Source organism: Linepithema humile, chromosome 8 (assembly GCF_040581485.1).
Source record: "Linepithema humile isolate Giens D197 chromosome 8, Lhum_UNIL_v1.0, whole genome shotgun sequence".
Lineage (NCBI taxonomy): Eukaryota > Metazoa > Arthropoda > Insecta > Hymenoptera > Formicidae > Linepithema > Linepithema humile.
In genome coordinates, this window is record NC_090135.1 from 11,828,523 (window position 1) to 11,852,660 (window position 24,138).

Below are 24,138 nucleotides of genomic sequence, written 5' to 3' on the forward strand. Positions count from 1 at the left end.
TATCACTTATTGTTAGCTAGCACATACTTGTACTTTGGCTGATGGATTTAGAATGTTTTAGTCCTCGCTCTTTACTCCACATTTCTTATTAATAAATTAGGTTTCAGCTCCTAGATCTTGCAATAATGTAATAACAATAATCTATCTAGCTGTATAATGTTACACTTTAAGTTTTCGAAATTAAATATACATGATGTACTAATAATTAGAAAAACTGTACCATATAAAGTTGCATTTGGGGAATTTGAAGCGTGCGTGTCGCATTTTTATTTATGCGTCATAACCGTTAATGAAAATTCCTATACAACTTTACTTACAATCGTATTTGAAATATCACAGAAATGGAGTATCACAGTAAAAAGGAAAAGCGAAGAGAGAAAGTCTGAGAAATGGAGTAAGTCTATTTGTTTTAGCTACGCTTTCTTGCATTTTCTACATTAAAAATGCGACAGATATATGCTCATGTTAGACTTTAAAAAAGGATAGAGAAGAAACGCTCGAAATTTTTTCGTTTTGGCTTAATTTAAATAACGTAGATATAGTATAGCGCACAACCACGCGCAACACAGCCTGTATTTAATGCGCAGTCGATCTCGCGACTTACGCGTGATCGCGATAACAAATCTATCTTTTTTTCAGTTGTATTTTCCGTGCGTGAACTGCGCTACATACATTCGTAGGTTAGGAGGGAGAAAACGAGAAGAAGCAAAACATAAAAAGTGAACTTTTGAACGGACGCATTATTCAGCATTATTAGCTCACACGATCTGCGTATTGTTTATTCGGCGCCACGACGTGCGCAGTAGTGCGCGCGTGGCCGAGCGCGAGGTACAGTCCGTTTGGGTAGAGGTAAGCACAGAGTGTTCGTAGTTCATTGTAGTTGCATCGAGACTCCGATGATTAATGTCACGGTCAGCTGTGCTGTTGTTCAGTGTGCGCTGCCCTCGTCAAGACACGCCGAACCGAGAGATGTGCGAAATTTGCTGAGGGACGTCGCACGCGCCCGTTTATCGACGTATTACAGGCGTATTCGGCGCGCTTCGCCAAGATGGTAGAGCCTATCTTCGATTACCAGTTTCGACTGATACTGATTGGCGACAGTACGGTCGGGAAGAGTTCTCTCCTCAAGTATTTCACCGATGGCAAGTTCGCGGAGGTACGCTGTAACTTGATAAGTAACAATCGAATGCGTAACAGGCTGCCATTAGGAATGTCTGCGCACTATCTTTCCTTGTTTACCCTGTCCTCCTATCTGTTCTATCGTGATTCTATGCATCACTCTCGCGTATGTGCAGATGTGATCTCAGAGCTCATTAATTGCGTCTAATGATCGCTCTATTGTCACTGTACATGTTTCCAGATTTAATTAGGTTAGGTAGAATTCTTTATCCGACGAGTCGCTCCGACGTCGTGTCAGAATACATATTTAATATATTACTTGACGTTGATTTACATGTTTCCTAGAATTAAAGTGCCTTTTGTACTTTTCAATTGAGAATTTTGACTATCACGCATTACATACGATACTTGAAATATTCTGCTCTTCCTATTTTGTTGATATATCATTACCTAACTTTATTATATTGTAATAACTCCCTTTACGATAAAATTACAAATAATAGATATAAGCAATGTATATATAAAATTTGATATAAATTTTAAGTTGATTCTCAATAAATATCACAAGTGCTTCTTTGCTACAATGCTAATCAAATTAGATATCTGATTGAAATAATTGTTATCAAAAAGCTATAATCAGTTTTGCAATGAAGAGAGGAACGCAATAGCACATTATTTTATATTCTGTACAATTTTAGCTTTCAGATCCAACAGTTGGTGTAGACTTTTTTGCGAGGTTAATAGAAGTTAAAGATGGTACAAGGATAAAATTACAATTATGGGATACAGCTGGTCAAGAAAGATTTAGGTATTTACATCTTTTTATACATGTTGAAAATATGAGAATTATGTCTAATGCAGATTTATAATTATTGTCAACCAACAAGAAAAAAATTATATTGTCTCTTTTTCTTTCTTTAGGTCAATTACAAAATCTTACTACAGGAATTCTGTAGGAGCACTTCTTGTGTACGACGTTTGTAATAGAGCAAGCTTTGAGCATATACCTCAATGGATGATGGAAGCTCGCAGACATATTGAGCCGCATCGCCCCGTTTTTGCTTTGGTAGGCTGTAAGTTAGATTTAGTAACTAATGGCGGTAGACGGGAAGTCTCGAAAGAAGAAGCCAGAGCATTTGCTGATGAACATGGCGTACATCATATTGAGACCAGTGCAAAAACTGGTATAAATGTTGAAGAAGCGTTTCGAACGGTTACTCAAGAAGTTTATAACAGGATACAAACTGGTGAATACAAAGTAGAAGATGGTTGGGATGGCATCAAAACTGGATTTGCCAGGCCTGGTGGTTTAGATTTTAATCTAGTCGAGGCAGAACCAGCAAAGACTTCGTGTTGTTAAGTCGTTATTTTGATTATAGCTTTTTGATTCACTAAAACAAGTAAAAAACAAAAAAGATTTAAGAGAATGCAGATAGAAGAGTTATTTCAAAGAAAATATTGTGAATATATAATTTCATTGAAAGTGAATGTATATTGTCTTGTCATTTACATACTTATATGCTTCAGATTGTAAAGTCATTTATTACATTAATATAGATTGCTCTATTTGCATATTATTTTATCCTGTTACATAGCCACATGTTACAGACACAAATTTTTTTATTCATATGACAGATAACTTTCTTCTGCATTCTTGTTTTAGGGAAAAGACTAACAATTGAAAATTATGTATACATCTGGGTTAGACATTTTTGTATATAAATATATAAATATCAAGCGACTAACAAAATTCATAGTTTCGTATAGTATAATTAAAGATTGTTAAAAAAAGAAAAGAAAACTTACATTACATAAATACAAGCATTCTAAAAGACGTGATTCTTCAATTATGAATTGAAAAGATGTCAATTCACTTTTATGTCCCCCAAAAAAAACATTTTTTATCCCTTTTCAATGATATACATATCTTGCTCATTTTTTCAAGTTGTGCCAAGTTTATACTCTAAAGTTAAACACTTTGAAATGGTAGTAATCAGAGTAGCCTTTCTTTTCTTTCATTTAGAAATATCTATTCGTACAAATAGTATATGTTGCTACCAATTTTAATCCTTGCCTATAGGCATATTTACAACTTACATGTATGAGTAATATTTTAAAGTTACAAATAATTTTCGATTTGCTAAAACGTTTACGTAATCGGATTCTGTAAGCAATATTAGGTTTGTCGGAACGTTGAATTTTTACAATGAATTAGAAGTGAAATATTGTACAATTTTTATCAGCTGTGTCAACTTTGTGAACACTACGAATTTTGTTAGTTATCTGATACATTAATAATATAATATTGTAACATATAAGAGCGTTGAACTAGGATTGTTTTTAACTATTTTAAAGACAAAATACATGCAACATTATGCAAAGCATTTTAAATCTATAAAATTTTCATAATCGAGCTTTGATGTATTTTGCTAAACACATCAATAATGTTATTCAATAAAAGGCAACGGCTGTGCAACGGCTTTGTTGAAAATTCGTTTTCTTTATGGGATAATAAACATTTATTTCCACATCACGAGATTTGTTATTTATATTACAGCGTATTATCTTGTATGAAAGAAATCAGATGGATTAAAAATAATGATACTGGACAAAATAAAAATTATAGATGTAAAAAAACGAACGGTAACAAATTTTTTTATCGCTTCTTCACAACTTGGTTCTTGATAAATTGTTATTCATAATACTAGAGTCTGTAAAAATATTCAATACATTTGTAATATATACTTAGCACATATATATGCGTTGTTGGTGTTCGTGTGATATTGTAAAGTTGCTTGCTTTCTATGTGTATTGTATAAACAATTTAAAAAACATAACCAAAGTATAGACCATACAGTAATGTATGCATACATATTATATATTTTAAATTGAAAAATACGAGATGAGATTTTTTATAAATCGGTACACTATTTTGAATATATCTCCTTTTATCTAAGATACTTTATACTCTGTGTAATTTTTACAAATATGGAATATTTTTCAAACTTTTAGAACACCATATTTGGAGTATAGAGTCAACATATGCATAAACCACCCCAATAAATATTGCCAGATGTATAATTTATATTTAATTCAAAAATACGTATAGAACTATTTCTTTAGGTTTAATGTTCATGTACACACAATGTATAATATTTTTAGGTAAATTTTCACAATCTATAAGTAACAATGAATTACGAGTATGTAATCTTTCTTTATTACATTTTATATCGAATCAGCTATGGCATAAACAATAAAAATTTGTAGATGATTTTATAAATACTTATACTAAAATTACAAAAAAAAAAAAACACAATATTGTTAATAAAACAACTATGTAATATAGTTATATGAAAGTACCAGAATTTTTTTTTCTCTTTTATATATCGTTATGTAGACAATAAGTATCCCACTTATAAAAACATAAAGAAAAAAGGTTAAATATAAATCCTAATAAACAACACTAACAATAAATATATTTTATACATAATATTAATAGAAAAATTTGCTAAACTTTACTACAAAATATACTTATTTTCTTTTTCTTTAATGATTTTTTATTATTTTCTAAAAATATGCTTTGTTGTATTTTATGCTTATATTTTTTATTTACTACATAGTTTTTTGTCGAATATATAACGCAAGGATATCTGAAAAAGATTTATTTACACATTGTATACTCTTTATAAATAACAGAAACACAAGCAGCAGTGAGTCATACATACGTAATTTTTATATTTTAACATAATCAAAAATTTTTGCTATACTAAGTGACTTTTCATTTATGCTAAAATTTCCCGTTCGTTGTGAACGTACAAGTTGTCATGGCAAATGACAATATCTTCTATTTTAGACTCATGCTATCATTGAAAGGGACTTAAATGTTTAAATAATCTTACCATTTATTTTTATTATTATATGAAAAAACAGTTTTACACATGCCCACCCAATAAATGTATTTTTCATTTATTTCATTTCGAAGATTGTGTGTATTGCATTATTGTGAGCTATATTCGAAATAATATATTAAAGATGCAAAACTTTTCACATTTGCGGTGAAAACGAGATATAATAGCATATGTATGTGTATGCATTATAGTTACTTAGTCTTAATTTGTTTAAAGTTGTATACTTACATGTTAGCATTTTACAGAATTGAAGCCATGTGTGATTTATGAACACCTAAGTAAGTCTTCTCTGACAATTCTAGAGCAGCTAACACAGTAATAATTTAAATAGATATTTTTTTTTAATACAAATGTCAGTTACAACGCAGCATTTGCATAATACTACCTTTTCTTTTAATCAACTGCTATATATTAGCTACATATTACATATTCTTATCTAAACAATATATTCAACTCATCTTAATATATGCTATAATTATAGCAAATTCATTACAGTCTCTTAATCAATGAAATATCCCTTTATACATTATGAATAATTATACCATAATATCTTACTCATAAAATTATAACTACCATTAACACACAAAAAGTATAGTATAACAGTATTTTCATATTTCACGAAGATATCTAAAAATTCATTGTTTCTTTTTTTATTTAAAAGTCTGAGTCGCTAATGTGATTATATTTATTATTTTATCTTGGAAGAGAACTCTCTCGTCATTTTTGCTGATCCTATGAAATTTAATTAGAGCTAAGTGACTAGAAATATCCCTACTTTTCTTCCATTAACATATACATTCTTTTTTTGGCAAGATTTCTGTGATATAAATGTACGAAATAGTGAACAATTTTTGGAAATACTATATCTATCATTGTATAATACATGTCTGACGTTTATCGTTCGTATAGTGATCTGTACAGTTTTAATTTAAACAGCTTCGTTATTCTATATTTACAAAACAATTCACTGCATGTGTGCTATGTACATAAAAGTAATAGCTTTATAATTACTCAGATGGCACTAAAATCTTATACCGCAGCTTTAAAACATTTATACCGTTAACATGTAATATTGCACTGAATATCAAGTGTCGGATAGTCCTCACAGAGCTAATAACGAAACTATTGCCACATTGGCATATCCATTAGGTTAATATAAAGCTTCATAATCTTCTAAAATACTATTGATAGATAATGATTTTTTTAAATATGTGTGGAAATTTAAATGCTATAAGTTTTCAAGTTAATATGGGGCAGTTTTAGAATATTATACACACGTACGCACACACCACACACATACGCGCGCGCACACACGCACACACACACACAAGGTGTCCCCCTTTAATCTATGCAGTAAAACATTCCTCGTATAAAACATAAGCAACAAGTCACTAAATTCATTTTATTATATATTATAATACTATGAAATATATATAAATAATATATAAATATATTATATATATTACTTTTTTCATAAAGACAAATCTCAAATATCCACTTCTAACGCATTTAGAAAAGATCTTGTTTGACAATATTTAACAAAAAATCAATTGCATAATAAAATTTTTTGCATTCTTTCTCATTGCAGAGACTGCACTGTGTATAGATCGAAATGGAACATCTAGTATATACCTTGCGCACACACATATTATGCTAGTAAATAAAATTTAAATAGCAAAATTCGGGAAACACATTTAGGTGCCTTTAAATAGTGAACATGATATATTCTGGAATGTTTCAGGCCCTATTCAACTATCTAAATTACTTTTTCCCAATTCATAGACAATATAAGAGAAAATATACTTAACGATGGTAACATTTACTTTCCTGTCATTATGTGTTATATGTGCACGCATCTTATAATTATATAATGAGTGAGACATTCATATTATAAGGCATCACCTATCATACCTTCATTACTGTGTTCCAGAGATTCACATCCAAACAATACGTATTCTTCTCGTGACAACCAAAACGGATTACCTTCGATATATTCCGGGGGAGTTTTATCTAAAGCAAGTTTCGCGAAAACATAAGATTACTTGACACTGTGATTTAATTATGTTTCCAAATATTATTCTATTTTATTTTTTAACGCGTTTCAATCAATATGATGCTTGCTTTCATAATGGCATGATACCGATTTATTTATTATTATTATTATTCTTCGTTATATTTGCTGTTAATATAACATAATTCGTAATTTTATATTTATTTGTAAAATAAGTACAAAAGCTTGTCAGTGCTTACCAGGATGCACGGCTAAAGGCACATACGTAGATCCCATTGCGACATTCCAACTATGTGTACCAGGACAGCTTCTCACTTCTAAAATTGTGCTATATTCTGGCAATTGCTCACGTAAATCCTTCGTAAGTCTTAATTCGAAACCCGAAAGATCTGTATTTCCACCAGTGAGTAAAATGTGGGAAAGACAATCGTGCATTATATCTTCCGGTAATCCTGATGTCACATCTTTTATAACTTCGGGCAAACCAAGGCTGATGTACATCATTTCAGGGGCTATATATAATTCTGGTCCTAAGGAGACTCTCTAAAAATAATAGTATTTTTACACACAAGTGTATTTTTATCGCGCGATTAAATACGAGAATTATTAACAAAATAAACAAGTTTTTCTTTTTAACTGTAATATATGTATATATGTATATATACATATAATTTCTTCTAACATGTGCATACCCAAAATTGTTTGTAGTCTGCGTAGCTATCAACTCGAAGATTGATGTGCTCTCTTGCTTTCGGTCCTAGACGTTTCTCTTCGTTCTTAATATTATAACTCAGCCTGCACTTTTCTTTAACAGCCAAAATGTCTAGGTAGGATATAGGAATTTGATGATACTCCTTTGGTTGCCAGTGCATAGCTTGCTTCAAGTGATAAGCAACGTGCCAACCACCCACAGGCAACAGCCTCCAGCGTTGTGGTATAACCCGTCCTCCGATTACGACAGCTACCGTTGTGGACAAAGCACCGCTATCAACTACCACGCAAGTCTCCACATCCAGCATGGCACATGCTGCTAGAGGTTTCGGCACCAGACATACTCTGCAATAATTCTAGTTGTAGAATTCTACAACTATTCTATATATAATTCTTCATATAGTATTTAGATTGCATAGTTGCACAAGATATATTTGTGAATATTGAAGTGATAGTAATATATATGTAAAAAATATACATTGAATATCATTAAGTGAGCATACCTCGCTACTTTAACTTCCTGGAATAAATAATGTAATAACTGTTTTCTCAATGTGGGATGCATTGCCAATGGTTCGCAAAACATAAGCACAGTATTCGGCTTTCTCAGTGTCGCAGTCAATCGCATTTGGTGAAATAAGTGATCGATAAAAGTTTTGAGAACTGGAAATGTACCCTCGCATAGCAATGCCTCTGCTGGACTTACAACATCTACATTTGGGATACCGAGAACTTCTACTGTATCGGTGCAATATCCATTTATGAGTTTCTGATAAATTGGATTTGGTCTAGTGTAAGACAATGGATCATTTTGATGTGTGATTAACCTTCGCTTTTCCCTGTACAATTTCACAGAATTGCAAAAAACGCAAAACGGTCCGCTTGGTCGTGGAATTTTAGTTGTGGCCAATTCTGACAATTTTAACGATTTCAATCTTTTTGCTAATGACTTTGTATCAGACTTTAAGCGTGTGCTGCTGCTTGGAACATTTTGAGTCTGCACTTGTTCCATATGAGTTTTACTGTTGTACTTTGGAATGCCAAACATTGAAAAATGTCTTCTTAGTCCAAAGTATGGTGTAATAACCCATGTATATTTATTACCAATCTCAATTACCACCTTAGCACTGGAACCTTCTACACAATTTCTTTGACAGGTGTAACCACTACAGTGGTAACACTTTGGGAAAGGTACATTCTCTCCCAACGTTATTACCATGTGCAATCTATAGCACATAGCTTTAAAGCTGACACTAAGCAATTGCAGACATTTTATATCTGGGAATTTAAAATGTACCTTTGAAATCAACTGCAGCCATTTCATTTTCCTAAAATAATACAAAACATTTGTTATCTTCAAACGAAAAATAAGAATATCTTAATGAAAATCCTATAAGATAACAATAACATGATATATCGAAACTTTTTTAATGCGTTATATATTGAGTACAAATGCTTCAGCTATGCCAAGTATTCGATTCTCTCAAGGTTGAATCATTCTTGTCATACCAAAGTCTCAAACGTTTCAATAAAATTTCAATTAATCTCATAAAAGTAGTCATAAATGAAATCAATGTCAATTTGCGCATGTAAAATCATGCGTTTTGAGCATATATTGGTCGCAAGTTTATCGGAATTGTCCGACTTGACATGAATTTGACATAAATCTAACCTGTACTCACCATAGATAATCAGTATCGGATGTTTTCCTCAAGTATTTGCAGGTGCTGCCAAAAGCAATAATGTCAGGTACATCGCAGTATAATAAAATCTTAATCCAAATTTCCTCCGGGAAGACCGCGGGATCCATAATTGTTATTGATAAAAATGATAGAAAAATGTACGATCAACAGTCACTTGTACAGGCCTCAGACACTCCCCAGAATCAGCGAATACGTTAGTCAAGTTCAAGGTTACAATAGCGAACAACGTGAATCAATGTTATTCTCATACGGTGTCATCGTAGAAATTGCTAAATGTCAACGACATACATGTATCGTCGCGTTTGGAACTAGTTCAATTGGAAAAAAATTTAATTTTATTCGTCACAGTTCTTTTCTTATAGATATCGCAATAATTGTGGATGTAGCACGACACCCGCCAAGTCGTATCAAACGGCAATGTGGTTAAGTTACCAGTAGTGTCGAGAGAAATAGCTGCGAAATAATGATATAATTTTGATTGAAATAAATGTAGATGGCGCCACCAAGTAAGCGAATCGCGACCAATCATAATGGAGTATTTTCATGATAATTTTCATCATTCTTCATTGGGATTGGTCGATTTGTGTGTGCATTTTCTGTGTGCGGTGACCCTTCTCTTTTGTTCCATCCCGTGGTTTTAACATATTGCGTGCGCATCCATATGCAGCAGACGACAGTGCATCGTGCGGTTGCGAGGGAGGTGAGTGAGAGCATGGCAAGTGTGATAAGACATGCATTTCGTTTGTCGCGCGATCGCTCGCGTGCTCGTTGATCCACGTATCAAATATTCCGAGTACTCGCTTTGCTTATCGTCGAGCGTCATTTCACGCCCACAGCTAGTGTGCTAGTCATATATTGACCGCCGTTGTTAATCAGTGTTTTCGTTTGCCGGCCGTGCACTTGCAACAGTGATTACGTGAGTATTGCTGCACTTTTTTTCATGTTTTCGCTTTTTTTTCGTCATTGCACGACCCTCTTTTCGCGCCTTTACTTTCGTCGTCGTAAGAACGGAATCGAGCCGGTGCGCATATTCCCGCGCTCTGTTCCGAATCTGTCTTCGGTTCGCCCTTATTCAGCCAAGAATGACATAACGACCCCCGTAATTCTGTAGCACGTGGCCTGACACTGATGCGCCTAGACGCTTTCAATTTGAAAACTTTCTCTACACATACGTCGATATAAATACACAAGCGACAAGTACACACAATATACACGTATTTTTCACTTATTATATTACAAACAAATCAAATTGCACAAGTTATTTAATTTTTGACATTCAACTTGTTTGCTTAGCTTGAAAAAAGTGTCGCAAACATTTTTAAAAAAAGATTCTATGCTTAAAATAACAACATTCTATTTGTTCGACGTTCCAAACTAGTTAGTCATTAAGATGCGGCTATAATCCGAATGATTACATACTTGTATTTATTTCTATTCGTGTCGTGCTGCGAAGTTATTTCCTTCGTAGATAGATAAAGAAATACTGAACTTAATAATATTAAACCATTGTATGTATGTGTGTGTATGCGTCATATCACACTACAAAATATCATTTAACTGTTTTCAACGTAAAGTCACCGAGCGCCTTAATTTATGCCTCCTCATTATACTTGTGATAATTTACCGAATTTACATTTCTTTACTCATTTTAGTCGCAAAATTTTTCCGTCCTTCGTGAATCGTAATCGCGAAGGAATACAAATAGATTTTCGGATAAACTGAGTATTTTTAATTTGTTTTACATTATTTTTTTAGACGTTATTATATATATTATTCTCCATTCACTTTTTACAAAAATAATATAAATTACAAGTAGAAATAGAATAATAAATAAAAGGAAGATGTGTAATACGCACTTTCGTGTTCGCACGAATTATGCCTCTCGGTAGAAAAAAATTCGAAAACGATTGTCTAGGCTTTTTTATAATACTTATCATACTTCATATAAAAATTATAAAAAAATATAAGAATAAATATATAAATAAAAGTAAATACATTTATCAAGATACAAATATATTGCGTTGTTTTAAAAGTTTGTAGCAATTTTTATATGTTTGAAAGGTCCATACGTTGAAAGGTCCAACTTTATTTAATAATATGCATCGTTGCTTTTTTATATTATGCAAAAAATAGATAACAAATGAATGAAAAATAATAAGAGTAGTATTGAAAGGGATAACACGCCACATAGAGCAAATCAATTCGTATGAGTGCTGTCGTGCGACTGATATTAGGGATACTTCAAAACTAAAGATGTTACGCGCAGGCTAAACGCGCGCGCCTAGAAAAAATACATAGGACGGGAATACAGGATAACGCGTCGAAATATATATCATAGCAAGATAGAAAGAAATAGCGGAAGAGTAGAATGCGACGGACGACAGCGCGTACACCGTGCGTACACCAACTTTTAGTACAACGTACATATAGTACAACTTTTCGTGTCGACAAATAGCGATCGTTGTGTATTACAAATATTCGTAAATGCAGTGTGAATCTGAAAGAAATACTGTTTTCGCAATGAAAAATTTACACTCATTGTTAGCATGTAGTTTATAATGATAAGAATATCGAAAATTGCAATTATTCTAATTCGAATGATTTGCGGATTTCAATTAGCTGACCGATAAGTGAAGGTTTAAAGTTTATCATAATAAGTGTTGCAAGTTTGCTTTGCTCTTGCACTTCGCACTTTACTATATCGTTCGAAAGTTTCGAAAATGCATTCTTGATAAACACACACTTTGATTACCAAGAACTCATACATTAAGAATTTAAATTAAATATTTTCACGCGATAAGATAACCGGACGCTATGTATCTGCGATAACAGAAATATAATATCATTTAGCGTCTTTATGTCTCAGCATTTCAATATTATATTTTTTCTTATTTTATAATTTTATTCTAGTTTTCCCAAATCCCTAGAACATTAATTTGATTTGCAATAAAAGATTTTTCGATCGTAATTTTATTGAATGCAATTTTGAATGCAATTTTGAATACTCGCGCCATTAAGAGCATGCAACGCCACCGGTGCATTCACGTTGCGCGATGCGTTTTAGTTTGATCCCTTCACCGCTAGGCGGTTATTATCTTGTACTATGCAGCGATTATTTAACTAAATAATATCAAAATTTGTATTAAAAAGCCTTATCAACTTCTAATAATTGACATATGTAACAATTAATGTCTAAAGTTTATTATCGAAGCTAATTGCAATGATTTGAAGGACAGAAATGGAGCTTAGAATAACAGTGCAACGTCACAGTGTTTCTCGATAGCGCTCCTATGCAGTTTACTTTGTATATAAGGATGGAACATAGCAGTTACTGTCGGGTAGTCTGATGCTTCCCAGGTAAACTACGTACTCGCGTATATGCGGCCTTCGCTTTCTATACGATGTCTCTGTTCAGCATCATATTCCAGTACTCACGTTCAGTTCGAAAACCACGTGCGTACAGGTTTTAAAACCCTACCAAAAAAAAATCGGGTCGGTATTGCTTGTTTGTGCTAGGAAAAAAACCAACTGAGGAAGTGAAGTTTGACTATCTCTTTTGCAAAATTGTACAATTTTATTTTTTCAACGTTGATTTAATAGCAACAGTGAAAGGTGTATCGTAATTGCATAATTCAATAAATTTCATCTTTTCATAATTCAATAAACTTGAGTCTTTCATCGATATGGTCCACAGATCGAATTATTTTACATAGAAAATTGCGAGTGTTGCGTTTCAAAGCAAAAGAGAACATTGACCGAGGATGTATTGAATGAGGATAAAAAAGCTTGAAATTGAGGTGTGTACGACTGATTTAGGATCCGACAGTGACCACGACATCAGACTCAGTCACGAGTAACGTAATGCACAAGTGAAAAAAGGTACAAGAAAGCGAGAAAGAGAAAGAGAGAGGGGCTGAGAGACGGCAGAGAAACCGGCTGAATCGTTGACGTGACTCTCTTGCATTTTATCGAAGGAGCGTGCGTGACGCGTTTACGTGTACGTCCGTGATTACTAATCATCGACAAGCCGTGCATCGCTCGTTTTTTCACGACTTCGGAACTATGCATTATTTCATAGTAATGTTGTAAGAGTGAAAAACAAGTCGGCGGATATCGGATACACTCGATTGTATGAAATTGTAAAATTCTTTGTACGACATTATTCAATTATCGTTATATATAACATCTTGTATATTATTATCAAGCTGGTACAAATTTGAGGAGGATCCGAATCGATTCACGGAGATGAAGGATACGAATGGAAATGCGGAAGGAGGTGCAAATAAGAATGCGGAGGTATTTGCGAATAAACGAGAGACGCCGGAAGGTTCCGTTCAAGATTCATCACTAGAGATGGAACAGTCGGATCCCGGACGGAGAACAAGTATTTTCAAGTATTACTCCTATAAGAATACAGGTGAGTATTTTAAACACCGTGTGTTACGATATACAGCGATATGAAACGGTAAACCTCGTATTTGCTCAGAACATCGGACGCGATAGTGCAAGTTAATGAATGGCGCAAAGTTCAAGAATTTAGTATTGCGTTTAATTTAAAGAAACGTTTCTTCATTTTTAGAAATTCTCAGTGTTTCTTTTTTTTAATCCTAAAAATTTTGCTCTAAGAAACAATGTACTGACAATGAGTTATTAAACGAGTTGGTTAGTTTTTCTTTCTCACGAAAATAAAATTTAAAAAACGAGGTCCTTTAAAAATTAATGTCAATTTTACTAATTACTTGATAAAATTTGTGAAATTTAATCAAACAATTACCAAACTTGTCAACGATAATATTTTGTGTAAACGCAATTCTGAAATCAATTTTTAGTATGATAAAACGTAATATTCTGGACTTTAGACATTGCTGGTTCGATGATGATCGAATGTGAAGATAAGAATAATGGCACGGCCTTTAAATTTAATTCATGTAGTCGAGACTGGAGCTCATTATCACTTGAATTTTTTTTATTACAATTTCTTATGAATAATACGAAGGCTATATCTTTATGCACATTGACTCAAAGACAACTTAAGATTCGATTTCTATCTTGAGTGAAATAAACACACTTTGTCATTAGTTTGCTCATTTATCAATCATGTATCGTAATGACCGTTTCGTGATAGAAGCATCGAAGGCAATGTGTCAGCATTTTATTGAGTTGAAACTAAATTGAACTTTATATAACGACTTAATGAGTCCCAAGTTTCATACTTCTTTTTTACACAATTAAAGATTTCATAAAGCTAGTATATCTTTTTATTTTTATTATCTATAACAATGCTGCTAAATAAGAATTTTCTTTATTTATTTCAATTTGAAAAATTGAAATGCATTTTATTTTGAAGATTACTATTAATTTAGAAAAAATTTAGAGAAAGACTTGTACTGTTAAAATTCTTTAAAGATTGTGCAGTATAAATGCACAAGTGTCAATGTTTTTACGGTCACGATATTGTTAACTTCGCCAAAAATATGATAGTGCACAAACACGTGCCGTATCGTATGATATAAAATTACTGCACGTTTCGATCGAAGAATAAGAAATAAATCATCAAAAATATTTCAGTGATACATATTGAAACTTGTTATTTGCGTTGCATTTGTTAACTGTTGATTCAACTAATATTTTTATTAAACTTTCTATCGATAACTTAGTTTTGAAATTATGTCAACGCTCCGATTTGTCATGCTCAGCTTTTTTCAAAATTTAGACGAGGCAACGAATTATACACGTATTTTCAATTGGTTCAAAATTGTCTATTTTATTGGAATGCAAATAGATGAAACAATTTATTAATGATTTCAATGGTGGAAATATATTTATTTTATTTTTTTCACTTTTTCCGCGACTTTTTCCTTATGTAAAGAAAAAAAATAGCAAAGACATCGAGTTACAAAAATTCGCACCGATCAGCATTGAGAAAGAAAGTGTCATTTTTTATATGATACGATATCAGCATGATACAAATTCATCAACATAATACGAAATATCAAAAGGCAGCATTATATCGTCATCGTTGTCAGACGAAAAGATGTATATACAGAACGTAAGCAACGTTATCACATTTTATAACGGATAAACGTCGCAAGAAAGTAGGAGGGGACCGATGAGCCTACCCGAGGAACGAATGGTATTTCTCGTACGTTTGACGCAAATAGCTTTAAAAAAGCGATCGTTCGGTTTACTTGTCAGTTTGAAATTTGAAACAAGTTCACGCAAGGAATAATTAGAAAGCCAAAGTAGATACCACAGTGATAGTGCTCGTAGTACAATTGCATTCGTACAGTCGAGTGGCAAACAAGTAATTTTTTTACTTGAAAAGTTAACGATAGAAACGTAAAGCCTCTCAGATAAAGATTACTGTTAATTTAGAAAAAATTTAGAAAAAAGGACTTGTACTGTTAAAGTTCTTTAAAGATCGTGCAATTAAATTATTTTTCCATAGCTATAAATAATCTAAAATTTTTGAAATAATTTGGAAAAAATTAAGAGAAGGAAAGAGAGAGAGAAACACATTTTTGTAACATACTTAATAATAAATATTTTATCATCTATTTTTATTATGTTTTTTATTTTTATTATATTTTTCTACAATCGCGTATGCATAGAAGGATCATTGTTTCTCTTTTCTTACGATTTTTATCGCATATAGATTAAGATTAAAAAATCAATTTTTTCTTTTTTTTCAGAGAAAATTCCAAGTATAATGAAAAAAACGGGGCCTCTTGTTGGCGTGATTGATGTTGGTACACGAACTGTTCGCTTTGTGGTGAGATTATCATACATGTTCGCCCGAATACCGTTATCAATGCTATAATTTTCCAAGCTTCGAAATGTTTACCGAAATTCATCCCGAAATCTCGATAGTGCTCGTAACGCGATAAGTAATCGTTACATCGGAAGTAGAAAGATAGCATTTATAATATGATTAATTGCGATTTAGATCTCACTTGACAACATTTATCTACAGCAATGAACATTGATTTTGATAAATAACGATAAGTTTTACAAATAGATTTTTGTGAGATATATACGTGAGAGAGGCTCAGTAACGATTAACAAAAAATACGAATACATATAATTAATAATATTTTAATATCGGAAATTAAAGATGCGCGTGTCATTATTCCTGATTATGAACAATCTTAAAATATTTTATCTTTTAACTTTTTACGAATGGGGAAGTTTTGGAGTGTAAACATCAGTCAAGATAGGACAAACAGTTACTATACGATAGACAAGATAACAATTTCAAACATACTATTAAAATGTCTTTTATGATGAACAATTGCATTTCGATGCATAACTAAACACACGGCCGGTGACAATTTCTCGACGCATCGAAAACAGTAAAAGTATGTTATCGAGAATATCCCGATACACGTAAAGGATCAATGAATCATGCACATCTCTCGACAACGAATATAATTCTTATGAAAATAAATTCCAATCACACAAATGCCAATTTAGCGGTTTTCAATTGAATTGTATTCACAGGTGTTTAATGCAAAACACGTCGCGGAGGTTGCATCTCATCAGATAGACATAGAACAAATCAGTCCACAAGAGGGATGGGTCGAGCAGGATCCCAAAGAGATCCTTTTTGCAGTAAAAGCCTGTATCAAGGATGTAATTCGCAAATTAGACGAATTCGGGATGACGATCAGCGAAATTGTCACAGTGGGTATTACCAATCAAAGAGAAACGACGATAGCTTGGGATGCGATTACCGGCGATTCTCTTTATAACGCCATAGGTGGGTAAAGTCTCGCTTTCTTTTATGTACGAGAGGAAATTATTTTCTTTAGTATGAAAAGTCTAGTGAAAATTTTTGAAACATGTAAAGCGCTCGAGTCAAGTGTCTCTTGATTAATTTATTTCAAATAATAATTGGATAGAATATTCCGAAATAGGTTTCTTCGAGAATCAAGTTACGAAATATGAAAAGTGAAAACTAAAAGTTAATGCATCATATATTTAACCAATTCCTGAAACAGATTTTAATGATTTTAGTGTGGTCCGACATAAGAACCGATACGATCGTGGATCAGATTATAGCCAAGTTTCCGGATCAAAGTAAGAATCACCTGAAACCACTGTGTGGTTTGCCTGTAAGTCCGTACTTTTCCGCTTTAAAGATCTGCTGGTTGAAAAATAATGTACCGGCTGTCAGAAAAGCAATTCGCGAGAAACGATGCAAAGTGGGAACCATGGATACATGGATCGTTTGGGTATGTGATAAAAAACTATAATAGTGAAATATAAATATGAATATAATAATTAGCAGGTATACTATTCACAAACACTGATATACTCAACAAGTATATTGATTAACAATGTGCGACGAATTACATGTTCATTCTGTTGTTTATCCGTTAATTCAATGTTTGTTATACAACCTGAGCACGAATAAAATTTAACATATATAACAAGTGGAAATTATTATTCAAATATAGTTTATGTAAAGTATAATTTAACGTAATAATTTATACAAATTACAATTTAATCGAGGAATTAGCATACAAATCCTTGGTCATCAATTTGTAACAAAACTAAAATTTTAACTTTGCAGCGAGATGAACTACGCAAGCACGTGAACGTACAAACTAATTATAATAAGTAATTTGTTGCAGAACTTAACGGGAGGCAAAGATGGGGGACTTTACATCACTGATGTAACAAACGCCTCCAGGACGATGTTAATGAATATAGAAACACTCTCCTGGGATCCCACATTATGCAGGTATTTCGACATTTCTATGCAAATGTTGCCGGAGATCAGGAGCAGCTCCGAAATATACGGCAAAATTTCGTTCGAACCACTGTCCGGCATTCCTATATCCGGTGTACGTAAAATTTTGCAATAAAAATGCCAAATATAGAATATGCATTTATATTCGATTTTTTTTTCTATCAGATTTTAGGAAATCAACAATCAGCTTTGGTCGGGCAAAATTGCTTGAAAAAGGGACAAGCGAAAAATACCTACAGAAGTGGTTGCTTCTTGCTATGTAATACAGGATGCACTGTATGTAATTCTCGATTATTCATAAACACATAGCCGATTAGACCAGTTTTATTTTATTGACACTTTTTTTATCTAACGTCGAGATCATTATTATTATTATTATTCATTTGTTTAATATTTTTTTCAGAGGGTGTACTCTTCTCACGGGTTGGTTACAACGGTCGCATATCAATTAGGTCCGAAGAGCCCACCTGTCTACGCATTGGAAGGTTCGATCGCCGTCGCAGGTGCCGCAATTAAATGGCTACGGGACAACATGAAACTTATAAAAGATGTCCATGAATGTGAACACTTGGCACAAAGCGTATTTAGCACAGGAGATGTTTATTTTGTGCCAGCTTTTACGGGATTATATGCACCTTACTGGAGAAAAGATGCTAGAGGGTAAGTAGAACTGCAAAAGTTATTTGGATTATTTTTTGATCCTTCTTTGTTATTCTATAGCTGTAAAGATTATAGAAACTAAATTTATCTAAAGATTGTTTTTTTTTTATTAGAAGTGTTTAATTCCAAATTATATTATTTAACAAATATATAATTAATTAATATAATAGTTACATGATGTACGAAAATGTCATTCTTTTTTTCCAGAATAATTTGTGGACTTACTGCATTCACTACAAAGCAACACATAATAAGGGCGTCCCTTGAGGCGGTTTGTTTTCAAACCAGAGATATCCTCGAGGCGATGTACAAAGATTGCGGATTTCCTTTAACAAAATTAAATACAGACGGGAAAATGTCAACTAACAACCTTCTCATGCAATTACAGGCCGACTTGTGCGGAACACCAGTATGTAAGTAATATTGGTCATAAATGACGAGATTTATAAACAAAATCAACTAAAAAGAGCGATGTTTTATTTTCATCTTTCATATGGTTTAGGAAACTGTTAATCAACTGTTTTTATTGTGACGAATATATATAGTTAGATCGACCATGCCCGATATCACGGCCCTAGGTGTTGCAATGGCTGCAGGACATGCCGAAGGGATAGATGTTTGGGATCTGGAAGGTGAGGAAGTAGAAACAGTGCCAACCGATACTTTTCTGCCAACTACCACTCCAGAAGGTACAAACTTTTTTTAAAATAAATGACTCAAACTTTTCATGGCTTTATTTTTTATAAATATTATGTAACTTGTCGTAAAACTTTTTTTTAGAGAGAGACGCAAGATATAAGAAATGGAAAATGGCTGTGGAAAGGAGCTTAGGTTGGGCGGCAGTAAAAATGTCTGATCAAATGACAGGTAAATTTAAAATCGCAGAACAAGCGAAATCTGAGATGCCTGGTGTAATTGAAGCTGCTCTTTTTAAATACTCGTCGCAATCTGCTTAATAGCAACTCTCTGAATTCCTATTTTCTGCACGCGTTGTTATATATGTATATATGTTTTTGTGTATATTTTTGTAATTTAAAATACACATGCAACATATACACGTGCGCGCACTCAGCGTACGCTTCCAAACTCTTATTTTCTCTTTAATAAGATTTTTCTGTCTGTCGTAGTGTGTTTGTCGTCTTATGAGTGTTTATTTGGTATGGTTTTCTCTGTTTCTTTCCTTTCTGTACTTTCCTTTCTATCTTTCCTTTCTACTGTGTTGTTTCTTGTCTAATTATTATTTCACTATATGTATTTGTATATATGTTATAAATAAAAGTTGATTTTAATTTTATCTTTCTATGTTTATTATGAAATGTAGATGTGTGTCCACACACACAATTAATGTGTTAACATATTATTATATTATGCTTATATGTGTAACAAATATAACTCTTTTTTTATCCACTGACTTTCTCTTATTTCTGCAATCTTGCACTTAAATATACATAATATTTATGCTATTAATAATACTTTTGTTATTTCCTTGATGTTTCAGATGAAAGATATTGCATACTGGCATCTATTCCTGCTAGCTGGTTTCTATTGTCGAGCTTTGTTCTATTACGAATAAGTCATTATTTAGCAAATCGGTGACGACAAATTAGCATTATTGAAGCGCAAATTACCTTAAACGGCAGGTAGCCCTGATCGCAGTCCAGAAGAGTTTAGCAAAGTGACCTATCAAGTTTACCGACTCGTGTACGTCGGTGCATGAACACGAGTATTGCGAAATAATCAGATAAAATTGTCTCAGATTTTAAATATATTTCATTTATTATTTAATCTTGATCAACTTCACGTTTAGTAATTGCAGTGAGTGCATCCGATATCTGATTTTTGAGTTTGCAAATTAATAATTGGAGCAAATAAGGTGCTATATACTTTCTAATATAATTTTAAATCTTATAAAATGATATTGGAGATATTTTTAATTCACTTTATCACGCGCATATGGATTCATTTTTTATCATTATTTATTGTAAAAGCCAATGTATCACAATCAAATTACATGTATCATAAAACACAAAATAGATATTTCTTGTTGATGTGCGATTTTACTCCCTTTGTATTCCCACCATATAACACATTCCTATATTAATTCCTATTAATAATGAATATTGGAAAAACAATTGTGGTGAGCACACGCACATACAAAGATTGTGAATTTTATTTCAGTGAACGTAATTACTATTCAACAAAATAATGTAAATTTTTATTAGACAGGATGTTACAAAAGTTGGAATATGTTTTCGAAAAATTGTCAAACTTATCAATGGAATATATTTCGGTAAGAAGTTAAACTGGATAAAGAAATTTCAAATACGATATATTTTCATAGATTTCTATATTGTTTTCTATCGCTGTTGGCTTTATGTTTTTTAGCAAGTTTTGTAATCCTACAAAGCTAATTTTCCTCTAATTTTTCAATGTATATAAATGTAGTTACTGTGATATAGAAAATAATTATTATAATAACAGTTTATTGAAGACAAGTTTAATAATATATCTTATATTATACCACACACACAACGTGTCATAATTAAAAAAAAAAGATTATGAAACGTTATGCCTTATTTAAATTAAAAATTAAATTAAATTTTGTTAATAAAAAATAAAAGTGAAGTGTTTCAATCTAGTAAAAAGGTATGCCATATGGTACCCGTTCATTTAAAAAAATTATTATTTTCTGAAAAATCAATAAAAAAATAAAGTTCCGACGCTTGCGTTTTAAATCTGGTGGTGTGCACGATAGGCAGAACGTTGTTCATTTTAGTTGCATTTTTAGCTTATTTATTTTTCTTAAATATAACAAATGTAAATAATAATAATATTGATAATGTTATTATTACTCTTTGATTTTTTAAATGTTTCTTTATTTTTGTAGTAGTCCAAATTTGATTGTGCGGTTCAGTCACCCTTACAGGTAGTTCCTTATTTTTCGGCATACATGATTAGTAGCGCTTTAGTTGACGGTCATTTTTTCAATAGAGAATTACCATCTTCTGAATTGAACATTCCTTGACATAACCTACAAAGTTTAGCGGTGTTTCTCTAAACTGCTCTAAACTATCAATAACATTTTTTATATTAAATATAATATTACTAACTAAAATTTAAAAAAATAGAAAACGATCATGGCAGTAGTGATAGAAACTACAATAGGAGATTTCACGATAGATCTCTATACCGATGAGCGTCCTCAGAGTGAGTAATCTTTTTGTCGTACAATTGAAAAAAATCTGTTTTGTATATATTTACCATTAATTTGTAAATTAAGTAATTTATACATTAGGTATTTTAAATAAATATATACAAATATAAGTATTTGAAGTTTGTATCACAAATTTATATTATAGAAATGTCATGCTTATTTTTATAGCTGCACGAAATTTCCTGAAATTATGCAAACTAAAGTATTACAACTGGAATCTCTTTCATTCGGTGCAAACCAATTTTATCGCGCAGACTGGAGATCCTACTGGCACTGGAAAAGGTGGAGAGAGCATATATGGAATTATACTTGGCGAGAAGGCACGTTACTATGAAGCTGAACAGATGCCAAAAATTAAACATAGCAGAATAGGTTTGTTGTCTATGGTGAATTGTGGGAACAATATGCTGGGATCTCAATTCTTTATTACACTGGGATCAGAGCTTCAATCCTTGGATAATGAACATTGTGTATTTGGAGAGATTACAGAGGGATTGGAAGTTATTTTGAAATTTAATGAAACTATCTGTGACAGCGATCATAGACCTTATCAAGACATAAGAATATCTCACACGGTCATTCTGGAAGATCCTTTTGATGACCCTATAGGATTTATAATTCCAGACAGAAGTCCGGAACCTACAAAAGAAGCTTTAATGGTATGTCACGTTGAAAAATAGGCTAGCTAAAATTTCTTTTTATTTATTAATTATATTTTTATTTTTTCTGTTTATTGCCCTTATATTTTATCTTGTTTTTGTTTAGAGCGATAGAATTGGAGCAGACGAAGCAATTGACGATACAGCAGGCATGACCGCAGAAGAGATTATAGAAATGCAAAGGGACAAGGAAGCAAAAGCAAGAGCCACGATATTGGAAATTGTGGGTGATATACCAGACGCGGAAATTGCACCACCGGAAAATGTTTTATTTGTATGTAAATTGAATCCAGTCACGAACGATGACGATCTCGAAATTATCTTTAGTCGTTTCGGAAAAATTGTTGGGTATGTAAATTGTTTTAGTTTCATAATAATTATTACATCTATTAATATAACTTTGTATTATTTTATATTATATTAATTTATACATTTCTTTATTTTATTTAATACGCATCTATCAATTGTTTTGTGATACATGTTTGTTCATTGTTATAATTTGTTAACTCTTTCAGTTGCGAAGTTATAAGGGATCATCAAACGGGAGACTCTCTGCAATATGCGTTTATCGAGTTTGCCGATCGTAAAAGTTGCGAAGAAGCATACTTTAAGATGGACAACGTTTTGATTGACGACCGAAGGATACATGTGGACTTTTCACAGTCAGTTGCGAAGATGCGTTGGCGAGGCAAGGGAAAGGGTATTCGATACTTGGATGAAGATGAGAAATCGAAAAAACATGAAGAGAGCTTGTCTTCTTCAAAGAAACGCGATGTGTCGCGCGGAAAAGATTATAGTAATAGCAAAAATAGAGAAGAAGGAAGAAAAAAGGAAAGCGAAAGAGATCGCGCTCCTGAATTTCCTGAATACAGGAAGCATGAACGCAAAAAAGAAGATAAAAGCAAAGATAGAAAGAAGGAAAACAGATCGTACGATGATTATTATGAGAAAAACAAGTATGACGAACGAAGAGATAGAAGAAGAAAAGAGGAACGACGGGACAGGACCAGGCACAGTGATCAGAGAAGAGATCAAAGCAAAGACAGATCGGAAAGAAGAAGCAAAAGGGACGATTATAGTGATAGGGATCGACATCGCGATAACGAGAAGAAAAGGCCCTCGGAAGACGAAGACAGGTACAAGAATAAATCACACAAGCATAAGAGAAAACGGTGAAAAAAAGAAAATATTAGGTGTATTCGGTTAATTCTAATAAAAAAATATTCAAGATATTAAAAAAAGATACGTCTTGTTGTTACAAACGTTGAAGATAAGTTAGAAATGAGAGATAATTAAGTGTGTGAGCGTGCGTATCCAAAATCTATATTATATCTAAAATATTGATATTCGAATATACGAGTTTACCGAAAAGCTCAAACGGTATATATTTTGAGAATG

At 32.5% G+C, this 24,138-nt stretch overlaps 4 protein-coding genes across 10 annotated transcripts; 3 read left to right on the top strand and 1 right to left on the bottom strand.

The window, feature by feature from the left end:
• Positions 1 to 593: 593 nt before the first annotated feature.
• Rab39 (RAS oncogene family member Rab39) lies at positions 594 to 3,652 on the top strand. 3 transcript variants are annotated; one of them, XM_012369737.2, is made up of 4 exons: positions 594 to 849; positions 917 to 1,156; positions 1,818 to 1,927; positions 2,041 to 3,652. In XM_012369737.2, the coding sequence occupies exons 2-4, from the start codon at positions 1,049 to 1,051 to the stop codon at positions 2,477 to 2,479; spliced, it is 657 nt and encodes a 218-aa protein (XP_012225160.1). In that variant the 5' UTR covers positions 594 to 849; positions 917 to 1,048; the 3' UTR covers positions 2,480 to 3,652. The 3 variants fall into 3 exon arrangements, with proteins under 3 accessions (XP_012225160.1, XP_012225161.1, XP_012225159.1); XM_012369738.2 differs by having other exon boundaries at positions 933 to 1,156; XM_012369736.2 differs by having other exon boundaries at positions 594 to 1,156.
• A 1,114-nt stretch (positions 3,653 to 4,766) lies between these two features.
• LOC105673790 (uncharacterized) lies at positions 4,767 to 9,771 on the bottom strand. Its single transcript, XM_012369675.2, has 5 exons — positions 9,432 to 9,771; positions 8,253 to 9,077; positions 7,731 to 8,094; positions 7,278 to 7,581; positions 4,767 to 7,037 (listed from the first exon to the last, which is right to left on the bottom strand). The coding sequence occupies exons 1-5, from the start codon at positions 9,557 to 9,559 to the stop codon at positions 6,916 to 6,918; spliced, it is 1,743 nt and encodes a 580-aa protein (XP_012225098.1). The 5' UTR covers positions 9,560 to 9,771; the 3' UTR covers positions 4,767 to 6,915.
• Positions 9,772 to 10,134: 363 nt separating this feature from the next.
• On the top strand, positions 10,135 to 20,915 carry Gk2 (Glycerol kinase 2). 5 transcript variants are annotated; one of them, XM_012369671.2, is made up of 12 exons: positions 10,135 to 10,152; positions 13,658 to 13,869; positions 16,145 to 16,224; positions 16,953 to 17,211; positions 17,469 to 17,686; positions 18,089 to 18,301; positions 18,373 to 18,483; positions 18,611 to 18,867; positions 19,075 to 19,280; positions 19,413 to 19,556; positions 19,648 to 19,734; positions 20,366 to 20,915. In XM_012369671.2, the coding sequence occupies exons 2-12, from the start codon at positions 13,698 to 13,700 to the stop codon at positions 20,461 to 20,463; spliced, it is 1,845 nt and encodes a 614-aa protein (XP_012225094.1). In that variant the 5' UTR covers positions 10,135 to 10,152; positions 13,658 to 13,697; the 3' UTR covers positions 20,464 to 20,915. The 5 variants fall into 5 exon arrangements, with proteins under 5 accessions (XP_012225094.1, XP_012225092.1, XP_067217056.1 ...); XM_012369669.1 differs by lacking the exon at positions 10,135 to 10,152 and adding an exon at positions 10,159 to 10,368; XM_067360955.1 differs by lacking the exon at positions 10,135 to 10,152 and adding an exon at positions 12,753 to 13,449.
• An 850-nt stretch (positions 20,916 to 21,765) lies between these two features.
• LOC105673786 (peptidyl-prolyl cis-trans isomerase sig-7) lies at positions 21,766 to 23,981 on the top strand. The gene is made up of 4 exons (XM_012369662.2): positions 21,766 to 22,074; positions 22,250 to 22,740; positions 22,847 to 23,088; positions 23,256 to 23,981. The coding sequence occupies exons 1-4, from the start codon at positions 22,005 to 22,007 to the stop codon at positions 23,914 to 23,916; spliced, it is 1,464 nt and encodes a 487-aa protein (XP_012225085.2). The 5' UTR covers positions 21,766 to 22,004; the 3' UTR covers positions 23,917 to 23,981.
• The last annotated feature ends 157 nt before the right edge of the window (positions 23,982 to 24,138 follow it).

Bases quoted from the DNA above. Each gene is read 5' to 3' on its own strand.
- Gk2 (XM_012369671.2), top strand. From the start codon at position 13,698: ATGAAGGATACGAATGGAAATGCGGAAGGAGGTGCAAATAAGAATGCG. The intron at 18,484-18,610 runs GTATGTAATTCT...TATTTTTTTCAG, and splicing joins TATGTAATACAGGATGCACT to AGGGTGTACTCTTCTCACGG. The intron at 19,557-19,647 runs GTACAAACTTTT...ACTTTTTTTTAG, and splicing joins GCCAACTACCACTCCAGAAG to AGAGAGACGCAAGATATAAG.
- Rab39 (XM_012369736.2), top strand. From the start codon at position 1,049: ATGGTAGAGCCTATCTTCGATTACCAGTTTCGACTGATACTGATTGGC. The intron at 1,157-1,817 runs GTACGCTGTAAC...GTACAATTTTAG, and splicing joins CCGATGGCAAGTTCGCGGAG to CTTTCAGATCCAACAGTTGG. The intron at 1,928-2,040 runs GTATTTACATCT...TTCTTTCTTTAG, and splicing joins GCTGGTCAAGAAAGATTTAG to GTCAATTACAAAATCTTACT.
- LOC105673790 (XM_012369675.2), bottom strand. From the start codon at position 9,559: ATGGATCCCGCGGTCTTCCCGGAGGAAATTTGGATTAAGATTTTATTA. The intron at 9,078-9,431 runs GTGAGTACAGGT...GTATTATTTTAG, and splicing joins TCCGATACTGATTATCTATG to GAAAATGAAATGGCTGCAGT. The intron at 7,582-7,730 runs GTATGCACATGT...TATTATTTTTAG, and splicing joins CAGACTACAAACAATTTTGG to AGAGTCTCCTTAGGACCAGA.
- LOC105673786 (XM_012369662.2), top strand. From the start codon at position 22,005: ATGGCAGTAGTGATAGAAACTACAATAGGAGATTTCACGATAGATCTC. The intron at 22,075-22,249 runs GTGAGTAATCTT...TTATTTTTATAG, and splicing joins TACCGATGAGCGTCCTCAGA to CTGCACGAAATTTCCTGAAA. The intron at 22,741-22,846 runs GTATGTCACGTT...GTTTTTGTTTAG, and splicing joins CTACAAAAGAAGCTTTAATG to AGCGATAGAATTGGAGCAGA.